The 17482-nt window shown below is 30.1% G+C and overlaps 3 protein-coding genes across 3 annotated transcripts in view; 2 read left to right on the top strand and 1 right to left on the bottom strand.

The window, feature by feature from the left end:
* The first annotated feature begins 4299 nt into the window (after positions 1-4299).
* LOC136075515 (antistasin-like) overlaps positions 4300-17482 on the top strand; it is a 34995-nt gene continuing 21812 nt past the window's right edge. Inside the window, exon 1 of the mRNA XM_065788899.1 lies at positions 4300-4347. The gene's annotated coding sequence lies outside the window, so the exon portion shown is untranslated. The remainder of the gene's footprint in view (positions 4348-17482) is intronic.
* On the top strand, positions 5292-7967 carry LOC136074618 (uncharacterized). The gene has a single exon (XM_065786955.1). It carries the CDS (start codon positions 5292-5294, stop codon positions 7965-7967), a length of 2676 nt encoding a protein of 891 aa, XP_065643027.1.
* LOC136074619 (uncharacterized) lies at positions 14655-16965 on the bottom strand. The gene is made up of 3 exons (XM_065786956.1): positions 16422-16965; positions 16006-16320; positions 14655-15289 (listed from the first exon to the last, which is right to left on the bottom strand). Exons 1-3 carry the CDS (start codon positions 16963-16965, stop codon positions 14655-14657), a joined length of 1494 nt encoding a protein of 497 aa, XP_065643028.1.

Raw genomic sequence — 17482 nt, forward strand, 5'->3', positions numbered from 1 at the left:
AACTTTTATTTCCTGCAGCACAATTTTCTTGAGGAAAATGTATAAATTGAAATGTTTCTTTTTTGATTGTTTTTTGTTTTTGATAAACTTTATTGCTTATTTACATTTTATAAAAATATTCTATTTTAAATAAACAAATTCTAAATAGAAAATTTTAATTTTTTAAGAACCGCAAGTTTTGTGGCTTGCAATTAGGTACAGCAAGTTTTGTGGCTCACAAATTTTTTTAATAGACGGCTCTGGCTTACCTTCACATGGTGTCTATCGTTAAAAATGAATAACTTTAATTCATAAATGAATTTCAAAACATAAATCATTTACTAAAACCCACGACTATAGCTAATTACTTTTTTTTATTCTAAAAGACTTGTTGTTTTTGTGTTGTTTTTTTTTAGGTTGGAGTGGGTAGCCTTCCTTTTACATGACAAAATGGATATTCTGAAACATCTTGTAATGTGGTAAAATTGTTTTTATACTATTTTATCTGTGTTTAAAAAGTGTTTTTAAACATTTTTTGATAAATTCTCATTAAATTTTTTTTAGGTACGGGTGCGGAAGGGGGCGGCTTTCGCCCCCTTTATTGAAGGCAATTCCAATAGTTACTATTTTCCCAAGTATCAAAATATATTTTTCATTTTTTGTACTAGAATTATTCGTTTTAGTAAAGATTGAAAAATTTAAAAGAATGAAAATTTAATAAGGTGTATTAAACCTTACCCACAACCCAACACCCGACTTTGAGATAGACTGTAATACTTGCTAGTTATGTGGAATAAAATAATAACAACTTTTGTATATAAATATTCATAATTTATAAAAAACAAACACTCTTTTATGAAAAAAAGTGTATTTTTGTGAGGTGTAGATGGTGGATTAGCACCCTCTCCGGATCCATGGATGCCCCCTTTACTTAAAAGTTAGTTTGAAATTATAGCCCTTTTTTACATCTATATTTTGATACCAAGTTATAGATATTTAAATAAGAATTGGCAAAGTTATAACAACTTATGTGAAAAAAATTTTTTTTTTTTCAGTCAGCGTACCTAATAACCTAAAAATGATACTTAATATCATATTATATAATATAATGATGATTAACTGTAAATGCTTTACAAGAAAATAAAAATAAAATTTTTTTCAAAGTCTATTTTATAAATGAAACTATACTTTATTTTGCAACAGTATTTGTTTTTTTTTTCTTCATTAATTTCAACAACTCTTATAGTGCCTAGCAAGTTTATAACAGCTTTTACCACTAATATATTGTATAATATTACGCAATTTTTTTTTCTCTCCTTAAATCAACAAAATATAAATAACAACATTAAGAAAAAATCTAAAATTATTTATTAATTTACTTTGGAAAATTTTCCAGGGTTTTAAAGTTATACATTTTTTTAGTATTGCCAAAAAAAAAATCCTCCCACTAAAAATCAGGTTTAAAAGTTGAAGAAATCGTATTTCAAGCAGGAGCTTTTAAAAATTGTTAACATAAATAAAAAGCACTCCCAAAATCAGTTTCTTGACTTAATATTATCGTCATCTTTCTTATAGTTCATCTACAAACAGAAATAGGCCCACTATTCCAAAACAAGATAAAGAAAAAACTGCTTTACAGATACAGATAGTTTTTTTTATCTGTTGAGCAAAATCAGCACTACTTTGCCTACTTTAAATACATCACTGTCTTCACCCAGTTTAATAAGAAGAGAAAATTTTTCAGAAGACCTTCTGTTCCATGCGCTGCTAGCGAAAGCCAGAAATGTTAAATGATAAAACCTAGTTTTTTTTTATAATTTAATTTTTTTTCCACAGTTCCATAACAATTCTTTGTTTCGAATTACTGCTCAGTTTTTGTGTTTTAATTACCCTAAGTCAAATTTACAATAATATTCGTAGTAATATTTAAGTAATTGTAGTATTTTTACTTATTAACTGGCCTTACATTTTGTAACATATATAAAGAAGATAAGTCTGGCAATAATCAAATTAATTATGCATATGAGCATTTTTAATCATTTAATCTTTTTTTCAGAATCTTATATGTTATGTTTATGGAAATAAAGAAATGAGAGGATAATCATATCCAGATTAAAAATACATTAGCATCTCTGATTGATAGTAGTGAACGTGATGCGAATGTTGTAGTGGAAGACATTTTGCCTCATTAGTAGAAGAGTTTAATATAGAGAAAGTAAAACTTCAAAATAAAACCTATCGTGATATTAAGGTATTAAAACTTTTGTATTATTACATGCAACAAATACCTAATTTAAATAACTCTAAGATTAAATACCTTCTGAATTAATTTATCTTAATTATTTTCTATGTTGATAATTTTATGTTGTTGACATTACTATTCTTAGAGGTCTAAGAGTTGGCTGTTTAGTGGTAAAGGTAAAGATTTGCAGATAAATTTAATGCATAGAAGGAGAAACCTAAATATATAACTATATTCACCATATATATTCATTATCATGTATTAAATGGTTATAAAGTAAAATAAATTTTATCAGCTAGAACTTGGGTGAAAACTTGTTTTTGAATCGGAAAGTCTTTTTGTTCAAAAGAAATAACTTTCTTTAACTAAATTAGAAATTAAAAAACAAAAAATGTTATAATGGAAGCAATAATACCTTACATAGTTGTAAACTTACTTAACAATAGCTTAGATAGTTGTAAGGTATTTTTACATACTATTTAAAAATGCTTTGCATAATATATCAGATATTATTGCCCCCACCTGAAGGTTTTTTCTGCATATTTTTAATTTCCAATTTAGTTTAAAAAAGTCACAGGTACTTTTTGCTGACATCTGAATTCCCTGACTATTCCTCAATAAAGTGCAGTGTTGATAAACATTACCACAAGCTAGAACGGCTTGTGGCAGAAAAACGGCTTGTGGCTTGTAGTGTTCAAGATTTATTTTGTAAAGGTGTGATACCTGGAAAAAGAGCTTTTTTAAAGACGATGCATTATTACTGCATGCTAGGTATTTAATTTTAATATTTGCTTTATGTCCGTAAGATTTAAGGTGCATAGTAATTATTAAATGAATAATGGCAATGGCGGAAGAAACTACAGTCCATTTCTTCATGCTAAAAAGCTTGCTGTGCTTGGAGACACAATAAAGTTTTTTTGCTTCTAAATTTAGCATGAAACATTTTTCATTTGCTTCAGCCATTCAAATCGTTCATACAAATTAGTGCAACTAACACGAATACTAATTCGTAGTAATAGGTATTGATACTACTAAAACTAATTAGTATTAATGGCCTCCATAAAATTAAGTAAAATAACTGTTTGGCTAACTAATTTAATTAAGTAAAGTTGATAACACAAATCAAAAATTTGTAAATAAGTAGATGCATTTATAAATAATATAAAATTGTATAAACATATTTAAAAATATACAATTTTAATTACAATTTGATTATTTAAGAAAATAAAGTTATTGATATATTTTTATTCAAAAGTTTATTATTTTTATTTATAGAAGCGTTTCTGGATCCTTCAAAAAACTTGACATTGGATATAATTGATTTTAATATTGGTGACTCAAAAGAGTTACTCGAAATAGGGCTGGAAGCTGGAACAAAGAGGCAAAAAATCCTGATAAATAATATTTTTAACTTATTTTGCTTTTTACAAGTTTTCGGAGAAAAACTTAATAAATAATATGAGATTATTAATTGTTGTCTTATTTATATAATTTTTTTCTCTGTAGCGAGAAAGAATTCTAATATGATTAGTTATTAGTTATCATTATTAATGGAAACTAGTATGACCTATTCATAAACCACGGATTTAAACCCCAACTAAAAAAATAAAACTTAAATAAGACGTCCCAAAGACGCCTCAGTGAGTATGATTGTAATAAGGACGTCCGTAAGACGTGGGACGTGCGTCCATAGGAAGTCTCATGTGACGTTCTAGTTATGTGTATATTTCTAAAATAAGACGTCCCAAGGACGTCCGTAAAACATTAGACGTGCGTCCATTGGAAGTCTCATGCGACGTCCTAGTATACTATGTTCCCTTGGACGTCTTCCCTTCGTCCAATTGAGACGTCTCCTGGTCCAAAACGAACGTCAATACGGACGTCCCTTTGCCCACTGAGATATATATATACATATATATATATATATATATATATATATATATATATATATATATATATATATATATATATATATATATATATATATATATATATATATATGTATATATATGTATATATACATATATGTATATATATATATATATATATATATATATATATATATATATATATACATACACTACGGAAAAAAACACATACTGAAACTTTTTAGTCCCTGTGTAATAAGATATAATATATATTTAAATATTTCTCAACTGGGAGGTAATCCACTGTTATTCAGGGTGGTAGCCCTCCCGCCATCACAGCAATATAAAGAAAGCACACAATTTAACATTCCTTCATCTTGTGCAAGGTATTATGGTTAATAAAATTGATGCAAATGGTTACTCAGCCATTAAAAACTTAGCACCGTCTATCGCACACCTTGATATCTGGATGATGGAGCTCCTTAACATCATTTCAGAACAGAAAGCTACTATCAACCTGCAAGCCAACCAAATAAAAAAACTTGAACAGAAATTAGCAGTTATTGAAACCAAAATCAACTCTCAACCAGCCACCCAATCAAGCCCGCACCAGCCATCCTGGAGTAATATTGTCAGAAACAAGCCAAACTCATCGCCACAAATCGGTCAAGTCCTTGTCGAACTAAAGCAAGCAGCTAAACGTGAAAAGAATATAATAATATTTGGTGTCCCAGAACCAGTGGCCGTAGCAAATGTCACCCAAACACCACCATCAGTGTTACCCTGCATCACAGAGATCCTAAACGTTTTAGGCCTTACCAATGATGATGTTAGTTTCTCCAAGCGTCTTAACACAAAAAAAGCATCAAATTGTCGGCCTATTGTTGTAGAACTCAAGAACATTACTAACAAAAAATTAGCTCTGATAAACTCTCGCAAACTCGCTACACATGAGAATTTCAAGACATACAGAGTCAGTCCTGACTTGTCTCCTGCTGAAAGAGAACTTGAGTACCAACTACGCAAAGACCGCAACATTCGTAATGATAAACTACGTAATGATAACCCTGATGCACCCTTTCACTGGGGCATTCGCGATGGAGCAATCATCAAGATCCGCGGTGCCCTTACTTCTCGCTCCACCCCAACTAACTAGCATTAATCTCAACACCAATCGCTTGCCAATCATCTGTATTACTAATATGCGCTCACTCTGTAACAAAATTGAGATTTTTAATCAATTTCTCATAGATACCAACATTGACATTGCCTGTTTAACTGAAACCTGGCTTAACCCCAGCGGTAAGCAAATTATTCTTTCTCAAATCAATAATAATTACACTTGCATAAGCACTGAACGTCAAGATCGCATGGGTGGTGGTACTGCTATATTTATAAACAAAAAATACTCAGATAAAATAGAAAAAATAAAATTAACTACAGACTACTCGTTTAACTTGGTGCCTAAACAAGAAATCGAACTAACAATCGCTCGTGTGTACCCAAAATTACTCCCCCGAGGATACTCTTCTTGCCTAGTTATATGTGCCTATATCCCGGTTTGGTCTAAAAGTGAGCAGCGCAATGCATCTTATCAACTTGCACAACTCATTGAACCAGCCATAACTCGTTGCACAATCGGAAATAAACCACTAATATTTCTTGCAGGGGATCTAAATGGCTGCCCTACTGACTTTATTTGTCGTTCTCACCAACTCATTCATCTCAACACACACTCCACCAGAAAAACATCTATTCTTGACATCATCTTGACTAATGCCCCTAAATGCTATGTGTCGAATACTCTTCCTAGTTTTAGTAATTCAGATCACCTTGTTGTAGTTAGTCAACCTCCTCTAAATCTCTATAAATCTACTCGCCCGGTTCCCCACAAGGTTGCTTACCGTTCAGGTAGAATTGCTGACACTGTTGCACTGATACGATCTACCAATATTGAAATCTTAGTTGATTCACCGTATGAAATACAAGTTGCTTGCAACAACTTTTATCATTCTATACTCTCTGCCCAAGACATCTGCCAACCTCTAAAATCAACAACGCTCGTTAACCCTAAGCCTTGGATGACACAACTTATTCAAGGCCTTATAAAAGAGCGTCAACAACTCTTTTTCTCCGGGTACAAAGAGTGGAAAGCACTTGCAAATCGAATTAGTACACTAATTACCAAAAGAAAGAGAATCTATAACAGGCGTTTCACTACTGGAAAAACAGATTTTTGGCGTGAAATCAGTCTTGCTGATAAAGGTAAAATCACAACCCCTATCTCTGAGACACTAGCAAACCAATTAAATGATCATTTTCAAAGTGTTTGGACTGGCAACAAACAACCCAGCCTCTCATGCTTCATTGACCGAGAGGCAAACCCGCCTACTACCCCCATTTTTACCCTTAATAACATTGTCAACCAACTCAGCAAACTCAAACCAGGTTCCTCAGGACCAGATGATCTCTCTCCGTTTTTACTCAAATCTGCTCGCTTTGAAATCGCCTCATCACTCTGCATCCTATTCAACCGCCTTATAGAAAACAGTTACCTACCTGACCAATGGAAATCAGCAAACATAACACCGATTCCAAAAATTTCTAACCCACAATCGTCTAATGACTATCGACCAATTTCCATTGCATCCGCATTATGTAAAGTTTTTGAACGTATTATTACCATATTCATTGTCCATCACACCAAGCACATATGGGTCTCTAACAAACAGTTCAGTTTCCTTCTAGGCCGAAGTACGATGGACGCTACTATTCAAATTATAAAGGACTGGAGTCATGCGAAAGATAACAACAAATCAATTTATGCAATATTCTTTGATTTCGAAAAAGCTTTTGATCTTGTCAGTCATGACAAGTTACTGTTAAAGTTAGTGAACATTCTACCTAGCTGGCTCACCTCTTGGATCGCAGCTTACTTATCTAATCGTCAACAAAGAATTAAAACAAATGATCACACCACTGACTGGAAATGTATCGAAGCAGGTGTTCTTCAGGGTAGTGTTCTAGGTCCAATCCTGTTCATTCTATTTATTTCCGACATTAACGTCTATCTTCCACCTGAAACCATCCTCGAAAAATATGCTGATGACATACTGACCTATATAATTAATGATAAATTTCCTACCAACCTGCCTCAATCCATTGTTGATGGCGTCGCTCTTTGGTCAAAGGTAAATGGAATGAAACTTAATGGCCCGAAATGTAAAATCATAAGAATTATTCCCAGATGCTCCGAAATTCAAGCTTTACCATCCATTCTACTCAATAATACTGAACTTGAAATAGTCAGCAGCCACAAATATCTTGGAATCATGCTCAATGAGAATGTTGATTGGGATGAACAATGGACAAAAGTTCACAACAAAATAAAATCAATACCATATCTGCTCAGACGTCTTAAGCAAATAGGTCACACTCAGCCAAACCTTTTACAGGTCTACCGATCTTACGCTATTAGCCACTTGATATATAGTGCTCCTATTCTCACTTCGTGCAGTGCTGCTGCAAAAAGAGAGATCCAACATTTTCATAAAAATGCCCTACAAATTATTGGAATTGATGTAACCAATTCAAGCAGCTTCAATATAATTTTTGACATTGAAGAGTTACTTGACAGAATCTGTATTAATACACTCAAAAAGATCCTTGCAGACCCATGCCATCCTATAACTACTAAATTAACTCAAACCAACAGCAGAAACCCTAATAGATTCCCGTATGCTCTTAACACCGCAAAAACAACTACTTACCAGAAAACTTTTATTCAAAAATACCTCCGAATCCTTCGTGATGGCGTCAGTGACTTCTACCTCCCAAGCAATATTGGAAGCTCTACTACCTTTTCGATGCATAAATAATATTCCTCCCCTGTATTCTTAGCAAACTATTGATATTAAAGGACAGATAAAATTGTACAATTCATTACTTGTAATGCTAATCAATTTTAAATAAAGATTTATAAAAATAAAAAAAAATAAAAAAAAAATATATATATATATATATATATATATTTATATATATGATGTAGCAGTGGAGTATGCTACATTGACTGAAGGTTTTGGAATCGGGCAGCAATCTTTTCATTCATTGTTCTTCGTTTTATTCTTCTTTTTCTAAAAAAGCCTTATAGATTTAGAAAATCAATAAAAGTGAGCAATTGCTCACATAAATGTCCTATTGTATAGAATATTGGAACTATTTTATATATGTATATATATATATATATATATATATATATAAATATTATATATATATATATATATATATATTTTATATATGTATATATGTATATATATATATATAAATATATATATATATATATATATATATATATATATATATATATATATATATATATATATATATATATATATATATATATATCCAAAGTTTCTCTATAGCACAAAATGTGTAAATATTCTAATAAATGATTTCTTTAATTTTTCTTAAAATAAATGATTTTATCAAACTTAAAAAAATTGTCTTATTTATTAGAATATTTATATATATATATATATATATATATATATATATATATATATATATATATATATATATATATATATATATATATATATATATATATATATATATATAAACCACACTGGAAAAACGATCAAGCTACATTTTTATTGTTTTGAATAAATTAGATTTTAAACTTCAAAACATCATAGCTCACTTATTTGTTAAGCTTTTTTAATTTTCTCTTTTTTATTATTTAATTGAGCAAGGTCTTTAATAAAAAAAAAGTTTTGCTGTCACCATTACTTAGTAATGATGGTGTTGGTATTGTTTTACTGATGGCACACCTTTTTGATGCTTGATCGTTTTTCCGTTTTATATTCTTTTTTTTTTTCAAAAAATGTTTATAAAACAGTAAATTACAATTTTAGCGGGTGCAGTGTAGAGTGTATCTATTGTTTGTCTAGAAGAATAGCTAATACAATTAATTATGGGAAACTAAAACTTTATTAACTAGAAATAAGATGCGTTTTAGTAATAGTGATCAAGATTAGTTAAAAAATAGAAAGTTAATTGTTTTTAATCATCCTTCAATGATGTCTGTTGCTGAGGTTGAAGGGTTGTCAAAGAATGCATGGTTTTCAGGTCGAAAAAAGCGCTTGAGAACCTGGAGATCTTTATACTTTTCTTTGCTGATCGCCAAATCAGTAGGGTAAAGCTGCATCAGCGTTGTAAGATTTCTAAGAATTGATCCCTTCTTCTGGGGTTTTGCTAATACAACGGTTTACATTGAGCCATTCCAATTATTTCTATATGACACCAATTTGGGATGCTGAGCCTCAAATAGGATTTCCTGCACAGGTCTTGTGGGAAAAGGACATGTCGCTTTATAGTTTCATGTGGTCAGTGAAGGTTTAAAACTGGTTTCGAGAAAAACGAATAACATTGAATGGTGTTGGTTTAGCTCTAGCTTCTTCTAGGACTCTACACCAGTCTTCTGGCAACTCCACATCAGCCTTTTGGTTTACCAGGCCCATGTCTCTGTCACACTCCATATAAGAGTGTCCTTTGATGAGGAAAGTTAGCTTGACAGTCTTGAAGAGCTTGTTGGTGTGGATCATTGTGTGGAAGAAACGGATGATTGTGAAATTTTTATTCTGTCCTGCACACCCATCACAAAAAGCCTCAAGGTCAGTGACATTACTTGAAAGATGATTTATAAAAAAATGATATAACATTGACGCAACGTCATCTGCACCCTTCTTTCCTTTGGTTTCGTCCTAGGTATATATGTATACATCATTTGTGGACAGCATGTGAATGTTGAAAGATACAAAAGTAAGTTGGCGACGGTACTGCACGTCTTGTTTGGCATATGTAGATTTTTTTGATAATCAAATGATATTGCCTCAACAGCATTAGTTGCATGAGCACGTCTGCGTGCCTCCGACTTTCTTGTGTAAAATGTATCAGCTTTGCGTTTGTGAAGTTCATGTTGTTTGGTCAATTTTTCTTTTTCCACACGTAGGACATCTACGTCTCCTTCATTCTTTAAGATGCATTTTTCTACATGCTCTATTTTTAAAACTAACTCGTCACAAGTCGCACAAGTGTCTTTCCTAGGGTATCCAAACCCTATATTAAAGTCCTTAACAAACACTCTGCGATAAGTTTCGTAAGTTATCTCTATGTCAGGATGTGTTTCTCGGAAGAGGGCGTGCATTTTGCTGACATTAAGTTCCGCTGAAAGATACAGCTTTCTAGTTTTGCCAAGCGCATAGTGAGAATGTCTTCCACGAAAGCTTGATATGTGTGCTCGGATAGCTGCTGTCACATGGTCAGGAAGCCTGCGTAGCCTATTCTTATGTCGCCCTCTAGTATCTTTAGGAGGACACCCTATTGTAAAAAAAACTCAATTTTAAGTGTGAGTAATAGAAACGAATAAGTTGATTGGAGGGAGGGAGTGGGGTGTGGGTGGTAAGAGTTGCACATTTTTATTTAACTGTTGTCCTGTTGTTACTAAATAAACAAATTTCTCGTGAATACAAGTTTTTTTGTCACAAATCAAAATTTTGGTAACAAAAGAATCTCTTTCTCTGCCCTTCCCATTTAATTAAGAATAACCCACACTTACTAAAAAAAATAAAACATAATTAATCCTCCTAGTGGTAGTGCTAGTATAGGCTATAAGTTAATGAATATCTTTCCATAAACAGTCAGCCTTTATGACTACAGTTAGTCTAAGTTATGCAGTTTATTAATTTAACTGTTATAAGTTGGCATTGCACTATCTGTATAGTACAGGTTGCTAGACAGTGTGAAAAAAGGTGTAATACATAAACATCAACTCGATAAAGAGGTTCTACTGGGTGTTTAGCCATTGTACAAAAAAAAAACAGTCAACTGGTATTATTACAGTCTACAGTCTAATCTAAGTAATGACAATTTATGATATTTTTGCAATACAAAATAAAACGTGAAAACATCTAGTAACATGAACTGATTGTTATAATATTTTAATTTAGCAGTACCAGATCTAGTCATGATTAACTTTGTAATACAAAAATAGGTATATGTATAGATGCCTTTTCAACAATTTATAATTATGATAATATAAACTATTATAATAATTATCACAATTATACATTTTTTAAATAGGCATACTTTGTGTAATAATTATATTTTGCTACTTACCTGTTGAGGTTAAGGCTTTTTTGATGGTTTGTACTTTTCTGTTTGTAATGCCAAACAAGACAATAAAGGCTTTGAAGCAGACTTTCTGTTCTACATAGGTTCCACCACGCAGAACTTGTACATGATAAGAATAGCTAAATTCATGGAACTGGGTTTCCCCTTCACGATGAGTAGGTCTTCTCTTCAACACTTTCTTTGTCGTAATAAGAGAAGATAGGAATGAGTCTTGTTCGTCTTTTGAAGGGTAAGCATTGAATGCTTCAATAAGAACTGCTCTGTCCTCAAGATTTGTTTTTTCGAAGCACTGCAAAAATGTGCACTGGCAGTTATTGCCAATTGTGTGGTTTGAAAGTCGAGCTTTTTTCGCCTTATCTTTTTTAGAACCTAATAATTTTCCTTTCTTTGGCTTGTCCGCTAGTTGTGGAAAATCAGTTGCATCCGCCATTTCAAAAGGTTTGTTTACAATTTTGTCGATTCTAATTGGTTTAGCGTTGTCACATGCTTTACAGCGAGGAATGTGATCGTTCTTCCAGCGGACAGATAAACTTGTAAGCTAAATATCTGTGTAATTTGATTGGTTTTCTGGTTATATAGTCAATTATTATATAGTTTAGCTGGAGCCGAATATAACAGGGGCAATAAACCTAAAAATGCAAAAATGCAGCTTGATCGTTTTTCCAGTGTGGTCTTCATATATATATATATATATATATATATATATATATATATATATATATATATATATATATATATATATCAAAATATCATTACTATTCTATAAAATACAAAGTGGAATGTCATGTTGCAGCATTTCACTTTGTATATTTTATCAAAATTCCCTCACTATACTTGCAACTTATTTACACTTAATAACTAAACTAAATTTTCTTATTTAAAAATTGTATAGCAAATCGTAATATAACTTTAAACTATATAAAAACAACCAAAATTAATAATTATTATAAAGGCGCAGGTGCTGCAAACCCGTTTGGCTGAATGACCAAAGTTCAATTTTCCCAGTTTTCCTATCATTTTTTTTTAGAAGTACAAAAAAGGACTTGTTTTTTTGCAATTAGACAATCATGATTTTCATCTTTTACTAGAAACTTTAGTCTCTTTAAAAAAAATAAAGTATTGATTTGTTGATTTTTTCCCGACTGCATCCAATACTTGCTACCCCTAGAATGCAATGTATTCGGAGCTTTTAAAAAGCACACAAATGCTTGAGATGCATGTATTGAAATAAACTATGGTTTCACAATGACTATTTCAAACCAGATGGAAAAAATGTGGGTTTTAAATAAAAGAAATAGACTCAAATCAAACCTGACAGATTCATCAAATATGAATGTATTAAAAAAAGAAAAGTTTTCTTCTAATAATATTAGGATAAGTAAAAAAGCAACGTAAAAGACTTTTATACTTTTTATAAAATAGTCAATCAAACGTTTTTGTTTGATTTGTGTTGGAATGTTTTCGAAAAGGTAAACCAGAGGAAGTCTGAACTCAATGCATTAAGTGTCAACTTCTAGCTCATGAGTCATGCATAACTAGAAACTCATTGTCTTTCATTTGTAATGACAACAATGATTTTTGTTGCTTATAGAATTGTAACTATTTATATTGTTTAACAATGTTAATGAAAGCAAAACAATTTTTTTTTAAGTTTTTGTATACTTACTTTATTACACGATCAATTTTTTTTTGTTCAAAAAATTACAATGGTGTGATGGGATTCAAAAATGGCCAGGCAAGTTGTGTTTTTTTTTAAAAAGGGCAACAAAAATATATGTTTTAACTTCAAAAAACACGACTTACGTTCATTGGGCTCACTGATAAGGAACAAATAGTTTAAATTTATTTCAACTGAGATTCCTTGAAAAAAAAAGAGGTATAATAAATTGTTGGATTACATTTACATAAGGCGGTATTATATAAATTTTTTTTTGAGGCCCTGGCCGGTGCCAATTAAACTTTTTAATTTTTTTTTTTTTGTTTTTTTTTTTTTGTTATGTATTTTTGTTATGTATTTTTTGTTCCATAGTATACATTTTCGTGATTACATAATAAAGATTCATTAAGATTAAATATACATATAAATATAAAAAATAAAAAAAATAAAAAATCACAAACATAAATAATAAACAAACTTCTTTAATACGAACTGTAAGAAGAACGCGGGATACTTGCAGAAGACCAAAAGGTCTTATCATCAAGAACCGCTTTACATTGTCATACATATATATATATATATATATATATATATATATATATATATATATATATATATATATATATATATATATATATATATATATATATATATATATATATATATATATATATATATATATATATATATATATATATATATATATATATATATATATATATATACGTATAGAAAAATTAAAATATTTACAAAATTTTTACGTTAAGTTGTTACATTATAATTGTATTAAAGTGTAAGATAACAATTATACAAACATGTATCGTTACTTTTTCTTAATATTACCACGTTTATTGCAAACGTAATGTTTGAAATATATAATAAAGTATATTAAAAATTAGAGTTTATATAAGAAGCTAGCAGTGAACAAATTTAGAAAAAATCAGTAAGTAAACTTTTATACTTTAAAATACTTTTTTTAATAGTTTTTTTAAAGCCATTTAAGTTTTCAAGGTTAATAATATTTCGATTAAGTAATAAAAACTTATTCCAGATATGAGGTGCACGATAAGTAATTTTAAATTGCACAAGCTTAGTTTTGCATGAAGGCTCAAAAAGGGTATATTTGTGCGCAACAGGTATTTATACTCGGGCTTTTGTTTATAAAGACTATAGAAAATTGAAGGAGTTTTTTGCATTTCACTATTATACATAAGACTTAGAACATTATATATATTTAGTTCAAACAATGTTAGTAAAGACATCTGTTCAAAAAGAGGCTTTGTGTGTTCGTTTTTTTTTTTAAATTAATTACTCGTATAGCATGCTTCTGTTTACGATAGAGAGGTTCTAGTTTGCTTTTATAGGTACTACCCCATGCTGTATTACCGTAATTTAAATAACTTTGAACAAAGCTATAGTAGATTTGTTTGAGTAGCGGCTTTTTCAATAAATGGCGTGATCGGTATATTATTCCGATACTTTTAGATATTTTACTACTTAAATAGGCGATATTTTTAATCCAATTTAGATTTTCGTCAATAAAAACACCTAAAAATTTAGTAACATTATCCCTACTTATTTCTCTATTTTCAATAAACAATTTTGGACGAGAAGATTCGACTTCTTTTTTTTTATAAGAAGGATGAAATAAAGAAAACTTCGTTTTACTTAAGTTAAGAGAAAGTTTATTTGCCCTTAACCATCCAGAAATTTTTTCTTATTCTTGATTCATTTCTACGCACAGTTCGTTTATAATTTTTCCGGAGATAAAAAAGTTGCTATCATCAGCAAACATTATAGTTGAAATTCTTTTTGATGCCCAATAGAGATCGTTAACGTAGATTAAAAAAAGCAAAGGCCCAAGTATTGAACCCAGAGGAACACCACACTTTAATATGGAGGGATTAGAGAGTTTATTATCTCCATAGTATATAGATTGCACACGTTTATCGAAGTAGCTTTCTATTAATTTGTTCGTTCTACCCCTTATGCCATACATGTTAAGCTTTGATAATAATATTTTGTGGTCGACTGTATCAAAAGCCTTAGAGAGATCTATGAATACACCTAATGTAACTTCTCCGTTTGTAAAAGAGTTTTTTATTTCATCAACTAGGTGAAGGATTGCGTGTTCAGCTGATGTATTTTTTTGAAAGCCGAATTGCTTGGAGTAAATAAAATTATTTTCTTTAAAAAAAATATATACTCTATTGTGCATAATTCTCTCAAGTATCTTAGAGAATGTAGAAAGTATTGATATTGGTCTGTAATTGCCTATTTCACTTGTATCTCCTGATTTAAAAATAGGTTTTACTTTCGCAGTTTTCAGTTTTTCAGGAAAGATACCTTCCTCTAAGAAGTGTTTAAATATTTTAAATAAACGAACTTTAAGCTCGTTTTGGCAATTAATTATAATGTTGCTATTGATGTCGTCGATTCCGGTTGCTTTGTTTCTTTTTGGGCTTTTAAAAGCATTGTTAAATTCTAACATGGTTAGTTTTTTTGTTATTCAATTCATTTTTATTACGATCTAAATATTTATCAAAAGATTTATTTGCACAAGGAACTTGGGAAGCAAGTTTAGATCCTATATTAACAAAGAAGTTGTTAAACTCATTTGCAATGACGTTTTCATCATGAATTGTTTTGTGGTTGATTTTTGTAGTTTTAGGAAAGCACGTTAATTTTTGGTTTACCAATAATTTCATTTAATAATTGCCATGTTTTCCTAGAATCTGTTTGACACTTATCAAGCAGTTTATTATAATAATTAGCTTTAGCGGTTTTTTTTATTTTCTCGAAGAGACTTGCATAACTCTTGTATTCCGATTTTGTTTTATCGCATTTTTTTTTAAGGTACTTTATATATAATCGTTGTTTCCGCTTAGATGATTTTTTAAGACCTTTACTCAACCAAGGTGAGTTTATGTCTTTAAATTTAATTGTTTTTACTACTTTGGGGAAGTGTTTATCATAAAGAAATACAAAAATATCTATGAACGTATTATACATTAAATTCGTATCATTTGAGGATTCTAAATTTGACCAATCAATATTGGCTAACTCACTTTTAAAGTTAACCTGGCTATCCAAAGAAAAATGTCGCCTTGTGATTGTTTTTTTTTCATTTATTTTAATTTTATTTGAGGTACTTATTGAAATAAATATCGGAAAGTGATCCGATATAAATGTTTTAATTACTCCTTTCTTTAAGGAGATTTCAAATAAAGAATTTGTTAGTATATTATCTATTAGTGTTGCCGAATTTTTTGTAATTCGGGTTGGTTTATTTATAAGAGGAATTACACCGATTTGAAATAAATTATTGTAAAAACTTTGTGTTTCTATATTATTTTCATAATTTAGAGCATTAAGATTAAAATCTCCTAGGATAAATAATTTTTTTTTTCTTGTAAGCTTTTCAAAATAATATTTTGAAGATGATTTGAGAATATTTCTGTTGATGTTTGTGGCGGTTTATAACAGCATGATATTAAGGTATTCTTAGAGTCATTGTTAATGATTTCAATAGAAACAAATTCCCTGTCGTAATCAGATGTGCATAGGTCGTTTCGTAATTTATACCGCAAACTATTTTTGATGTAAATTACAACACCCCCGCCTCTTTTTTTCGATTTCCTCTGCAAATGCACTCCTTCATGGTTATTTAATTTAAAAAGCGTGTTTTCGTTAAATTCGTCATCAGTTAACCATGTTTCGCCTAAACAAATAATATTAAAAATAAAATTGCTTTCCTCTAAGAATATTTTAAAGTTTTCAAAATTTGCTTTAGCACTTCTAATATTAAGATGAACAAGAGAAAGGCTCTCATAAGGTTTAACATCTTTTAAATACTTATTTATTTCATCTGGAAACATGTAAGGTTTTTCCATATTCATTAATGAAAAGTTATCAATAAAGTTTTTGTCAAGGTCATATTTATCAAAAGTATTTTGATCATTTATTTTAAAAACCTTATCTGAAATGTTTTCAAAAAGACTTTCGTATTCAAACGTTTTCGGATTCATTTTAAAGGGTTTCGTTATTGATATATTATCAATAAAAATATCCAAAAATATAAATAAGAATTAAATAAACCGTAAATAAAATAAGTAAAAAATTACTTTTTATTTGTCTTCCACTCGCGTACAATAAGCTTGTCGTATGATATGTAAGCAAATTTTCCCAACTTTCTTTCAATTTTCATTTTTTCACGCAATTCCTTTCTTATTTTATTCGTTTCCATGCAGTAATCTTCGTTAATATATATATATTTTTTCCTTTTAACTTTGAGGCATTTCTTAAAATTTCCTCCTTATCTTTAAAGTCCAATAATTTCAGAAAAATTGTTCTGTTCTCTTTTACACCTTTTTTACCAGCTCTATGTGCTCTTTCAATATTTACATTTTCTACACCCAAGTACTCATTAAATATTTCTTTACTTTTTGTTCGCTTTCCAGCCAGGTTTCAGTATCATCTTCTTTAATTCCGTCAACTCTTAGATTGTTCCTCCTTGTTCTATCTTCAATTTCTCTTAGCTTACTG

Source organism: Hydra vulgaris, chromosome 01 (assembly GCF_038396675.1).
Source record: "Hydra vulgaris chromosome 01, alternate assembly HydraT2T_AEP".
Lineage (NCBI taxonomy): Eukaryota > Metazoa > Cnidaria > Hydrozoa > Anthoathecata > Hydridae > Hydra > Hydra vulgaris.

What these genes read in the sequence shown, in the direction of transcription:
- LOC136074618 (XM_065786955.1), top strand. Translation starts at nt 5,292, where the DNA reads ATGCGCTCACTCTGTAACAAAATTGAGATTTTTAATCAATTTCTCATA.
- LOC136074619 (XM_065786956.1), bottom strand. Translation starts at nt 16,965, where the DNA reads ATGAATCCGAAAACGTTTGAATACGAAAGTCTTTTTGAAAACATTTCA. An exon ending in GAATACCTTAATATCATGCT is followed by an intron (nt 16,321 to 16,421) that starts GTTATAAACCGC and finishes TTATCCTAGGAG; the next exon opens with ATTTTAATCTTAATGCTCTA. An exon ending in TAGCCAGGTTAACTTTAAAA is followed by an intron (nt 15,290 to 16,005) that starts GTGAGTTAGCCA and finishes AACACTTCTTAG; the next exon opens with AGGAAGGTATCTTTCCTGAA.